General features: G+C 34.8%; 1 protein-coding gene across 1 annotated transcript; it reads right to left on the minus strand.

The window, feature by feature from the left end:
- Positions 1 to 1093: 1093 nt before the first annotated feature.
- Positions 1094 to 1807, minus strand: LOC110035809. The gene has a single exon (XM_020740097.1). The coding sequence runs from the start codon at positions 1805 to 1807 to the stop codon at positions 1094 to 1096; it is 714 nt and encodes a 237-aa protein (XP_020595756.1).
- Positions 1808 to 5826: the final 4019 nt, after the last annotated feature.

Consider the following 5826-nt stretch of genomic DNA (forward strand, 5'->3'; position numbering starts at 1 on the left):
TATATTATTGTGTGTTATTCATATATTATTGTGTGTTATTCATATATTATTGATGTGTTATTGTGTTATTATAACACCAAAAATATTCTCAGAACACAATAACACATGAATAACGCACAATAACACCTAAATAACACGGGGAATATTCCCGATAGAGAAAAAAATGGCCCAGTAATACGGGGGAATATTCTCCCAATGTTATTCATGTGTTATTGTGTTATTATAACATCAGGAATACTCTCAGGACACAATAACACATGAATAACACACAATAACACATGAATAACACTGAGGGAATATTCCCCGTATTACTGCGCCATTTTTTTTCTCTGTCGCGCGTGGTATCGTGGCGTGATTTCATTGGCTACACACATTACTCTATGTGCGTAATACTGATGTAATATTTTTCCTGTGGAAGGATTCTTGTATGCCACTAATTCAACTTGAGAAAAAAATAAAATACACAATTCCATGCATATGTAAGGTAGTATGTATGTAAATATAAATTAAAATCAGAAAATCTGCACACTAATATTGAAAAAATAGAAAATCAACACATATATAATCAAATCCAGGTGTTACACATGTAGACACATGATAAAATCAGGAAAATCTGCAACTTTACACATTCGTCCAAAATTATGGAGCACCTCCCATGGATTTTCAGCTTAGCTTCGATCTTCTAACCAAATCGTTGAAGAACCACAATTCACTGAAACCTACCCCTCACCAATGCATTAGAAGAGTAGAAATCTACAACTTGCAACAATATAAAGAAAAACCAAATGAAAATGGGAGAATTGAGACTCAGATTAACTTGGTTCCATCAAAACGAAGATTCATGCACATATCTGCTACCAACAACAAAATGATGCACCTGTCACGAATAAAGTCATAGATCATTCAAGCTGCACCATTACCATTCCTCGAGAAAACTAGAATAGGTCACTATAGAACGACGAATGTCCATCCACATACAATTTCAGCATTATTGCATAATCATAAAGAATTCTCAAATTATAAAATTCAACTAATAAATACAATTTCAGCATTTTTTAATGATATTCAATAATAACGAATCCACATATATTTTTTAACGCCGAATATATGTCACTCTGCGGGCGGCAGGTATCTGCACAAAGAAAACCCTACGGACCGGTTCCTCTAGCGATTCTGCTGCGAACAGATACAACTCTTCATCTGCATAAATTTTGGTTGTAGCACTTAGGATTTCAAATGCCTCCGCGATAGTGCTTGAATGAGAAGTCTGACATTCTGCTTTGAAACAAGAAACCACCTCAGATAGTTTGTTTCTGAGGAAAGAAGCACCATATTTTCTTTTATCAACAACCCTCGGACGTTTGGAACGGGAAATTGTTTTATATTCGTTTTGATCTGGGCTGGGGACGTCAATGAAATCATCTGAACCTCCAGCGGTTCCCAGATTCACGGCTTTGCCAGCGAACCCTGTCTCGCATGGGCTACATGCATAGTTCCCCGTTGCAACCACTCCCTCAAACATGCGGTCGAGTTTCTCGTCCAATTTAAGCTCAATTCCTGAAAGCTTAAACTTCTTTGCAGCAGGCACCACCAACACAGAAATTGACAAACACCAAATTAGAATAAAATATAAGGTTACAAAATAAAGCAGTTTACAAACAAAGCTCACCGCAAGCCTTTCAGCCCACCATTCCTCAGGTGCATCAATTGTTCGCTTCACTGAATCCCAACCAAGACTGGTAGAACTCCTTTTTAATTCCTTCCAAATTTTCCATTCCTTCTTCATTTGGTCCCACTTGTTCTTCATTTGCAACCTGTCATATTCCCAGCTTGTACATTCCTTAAAATTTTTTATAATATTTTGCCACCCTTCTTTATTGAAATGGGTCGTTGGCCTATTTCCCTATTCAATCTCTTTAATAAAAAGATCACAAAATATTATTTTTGTATCTTTTTCCCACAATGCGGGTGTAGCAACCTCTTTAGGCTTACTATCCATGTTATTACTATAACAAAACAAAGTCATGAAATACAACAGTTAGAGATTTGAGTTATAATGAATCTAAACGATGTCAACAACCTTAGAATAAAATCTCTTATTATGTACAATGCATAGAAAGAGGAGAAAAGAAAATTGTCCTTTAAAAAAATAGCTCATATCAAAAACAAGTTTTAGCATATATGGATCCCAAGTTAGTTGAACTAGTTTCTTCGGAATTTGAAATCATATGGATAGTAATTATGTATAACATGCCACCCAATTCCCCAATTCCTATGTGTTTAATGTGTTTACATATCTAACACCAAAGTTTGATTTTTTTATATATTAATACCAACCATATCCTTCTTATCACATAAAGAATACCATTAATCTAACTTTTAAAAAGTCAAGTACACCTTTTTATGCATGAGCAAGATGGCTGTATGAAAAAAATTTGAAGTTAAAGCAATAAAAAACAACTTTTGGGTAAACAAATTTGACCCATTTTTGGCTTACCACCATCGAATAATAGAGAAAACATGGCTTGACAAACCAGTACCAGAGAAAACATGGCTTTTAAAATTTTCAAATAATTCCATTGAGGTATTTAATTAATGAAGGTTTACATGCAGAACACAATTCCTATTTAGTTTACATATTTATCATGTAAACTTCAATTTTTAAGTGTACATCACCTCAAGTATTTTAACAATAAATGCTGCAGGAATCAGGATATCAGGATTTCTCACAAGCAAATACCAAGTATTATCTTAAAAACACGAAAGAGAAACTAGATCAAACATCAGCGTAGAAATTCATTAAAACCACCTTATTTGTACAAAGCTACTCAATTATGAATTGTAAGATTTCTTTTTTCTTAGAAACATCATCTTTTCTCCTAAAAAAGTAATTCATGTTTTCTTTACATCATGCTAACTTGATTGACACATTGCAGACATTTGAAGGCTCTAAATAGTAAAAAACTTGAGGACAAAGATAGAGCTACAAACACAAGTTTTTTTTCTTCTAATTGGCAAGTGAACCAAAGCTTGCAACATGGAAAGTAAAAAAAGTGGTATGAAAGATTAGTGTAACATAAAAGTAAAAAAAGTAAATTTTAGGTGTTAGGTATGCAAATACATTGGAATTGGGTAGCATTTATGTTAAAATAAGATATATTCTAATAAGACCAACTTATACGATATAGAATTATCACTTTTACTTGAAAAATGAAACATAGAGAAGAAGTAAACAAGAAAGAAAAGCAAATAAAAAATGAATACAGTAAGTTCAAGATTCAAAGCAACGAAAATAGAAACTCTCCATTCAGATCAATACATAATGTAAGCTTTCTTCTGTAAAGAAAATAAAAACGATTATTTGTCAGAGCTTTAACAATTAAATGAATTTAAAATTCTCCATAAAGCTTCTAATTCCAGCATCTAAGCCAAGGTTTTTTAAGTTTTGCTGTGTCGGGAAACATTTGCCAACTAAGAACACAGAGAAGAAGCGAGAAACTCAAATAAAGTAACGATGAGTTTGTTTACTAGTCTAGAATTAGTATAAGGAGTGTCAGACATAATTTAAAAGTGAGATTAGGAGAAGTGAGAGAACCGAGAGGAGATGGAGGGATGCCAAGTCCCATCTGAGAAAAAAAAAGGCACAACCTTTGCGGTAATAACTCTCAGAAATTTAGTTTCATGCATCCCGATCTTCGTCAAAGGGTAAATGTTACGAAAACAAGATGTGAGATTTTCCATCGGCTATGGAGGGAGGTAACGCAGATTGAACGAAATTTTGCGATTACACTGTACCAGAAGGGAACGAGTGGAACCGAAGGAAAATGGAAAAAAGTGGTTACCTGCCTCGTGCTCCCTGGATTCGGCCCTTGTGCTCCCTAGATTTGGCCCTGACAGGGAAAGAAGAAACCAGGGTCGACGACACGAGATGGCAAGACGGCGCGGGACATAGGCGATAGCCAAGGGAAAAATAGTATTTGCCGAGGGGAAAGCTGGGACTGTGGGGTCGATCCCGCTTCCCGCTTTCCGCCCTTTTCAGATTTCTTCCGCTGCGAAGCTGCGAGCCAAACGAGCCAAACGACGAGAGGGCCGCGACAACCTAATACTCTCTACAACTTCCATCCAACACTTTAATTACTTATAATTTTAAGAAAAAAGATAAAGAAAAAAGATAAAGAAAACTACAGAAAACAAAACCACACTTTAGTTTACAAGTAGAAATCATTGTCAAACCAACAATAAATCTCAATTAAAATCAGAAGTAGTTCAAAACAAAAGATAAAAATTTATCTCAAATCCTCCACCAAACTCTTGAAGTTTCTTTGAATTTCTTCTCTTTTACAACACTCTAAACTCTCAAAATAAAACTAAAAACAAAAAGGAAAAAAAGTAAATTTTGTGGTGCCTAAATCTCTCCACAAGGTGGTGCCTGAATCTCTCCCTAAATCTCTCCACAAGATTCTCCAAAATCTTCTCAGGACTCACCACTCTCTCACTCTTCAAGCACCCCTAAAAATGTCTCAACTTCCTTCTCATATAACTCTTCAAGAGGTGCCTAGGAAATTCTTTAAAATATGTCCAAATTCGATGTATTCTCCAAGGGATGCATCCTTTCACAAGCCTTTTAATAATATTTTTGTTCTTAGTGGTCATAATTAGTGGTCATAACCTTAGTGGTCATAACCACCCTCTTTAGCCAACATGTGCCTCAAATGTCTCTTCAAAATTTGGCCGAATGAAGAAAACTGCCAAATAACTGCCTCTGGTGCTTAAGCGCGGGGCCTCTGGCGCTTAGGCACGACCTTCTTTGTTTCCCCGTGATACACCAAACATATTAGCATTTTTAGACCCATATTTTATACTCATTTTTAGTGATATTACACTTTAGTGGAAGATATTTTTATGTTTTCTTAAAGATTGTTGAATTTTAGGACTTGAAGCAAAAAAGAATAAAATTTGGAGCAAAAATGAAGATGTTGAAAATATGTTCAACGCTGACGGCATCGTTTGACAGAGAGCAGCAAATTAACTTGCGGAACACTGGCACCGACGATGCCAATGTCGGTTCAACCCATGTTTCTAGAAGATTTTATTAATTTAGATGCTTTTTGAAGAGTTTTTGGAGGCACTTATTGGAGAACCGACTCTAGGCTTTATTTAGGGCCAAAATTGATCAGAAAAGTGACTCTTCCTGACATCTCATCACCCCAATTCAACCTTCTACGCATCACATTCTTTTACTTTTCATTCCACAACCATTTAGAGTCCATTGTTCTTATAATTTAGAGTTTTACGGTGAGATTAAGTGTGAACTCTTCTCTAAGAGTGTTGGAGAAGGAGAAAAGTGAGAGATTTCTTCTTCCTTCATTTCCTAGAAGAGGCTATAAGGAATTTTCTTTGAGAAAGAGTTTCAAATAAGTGTTGTTTGTTTATTAGTGTTGTATGAACTTTCTTTTATATATGAAATTTGTGTTTTATTCTATCTTTCTCATGAAGTTTTAGTAGTTTACTTTATCTTTCTCCCTACTCTGAGATATGGTGAAATGAAGAGATAATATGGATGTGCCAATATTAAAATATAAAATAAATTGTGATGATTTTTCAACTCCAAACTTAATTTACTTTTTGATCTAGCCAATTGAATTGTCAAAATATATTGTGAAACATATTATCCAAGAAATTGAGTATGAGTTCCACAACAGAGTGATGATCACATTTGATTCCATGAAGGAGAATTTCGTTCATAGAATTAAGTGCAAATAAATAGGGAAATATACTTTATTGCGTGTAGAATTGGAGAATCTTTAGGGTGACAGACTAAAATCC

The sequence above is a fragment of the Phalaenopsis equestris genome, unplaced genomic scaffold (genome assembly GCF_001263595.1).
Source record: "Phalaenopsis equestris unplaced genomic scaffold, ASM126359v1 Scaffold200044, whole genome shotgun sequence".
NCBI lineage: Eukaryota > Viridiplantae > Streptophyta > Magnoliopsida > Asparagales > Orchidaceae > Phalaenopsis > Phalaenopsis equestris.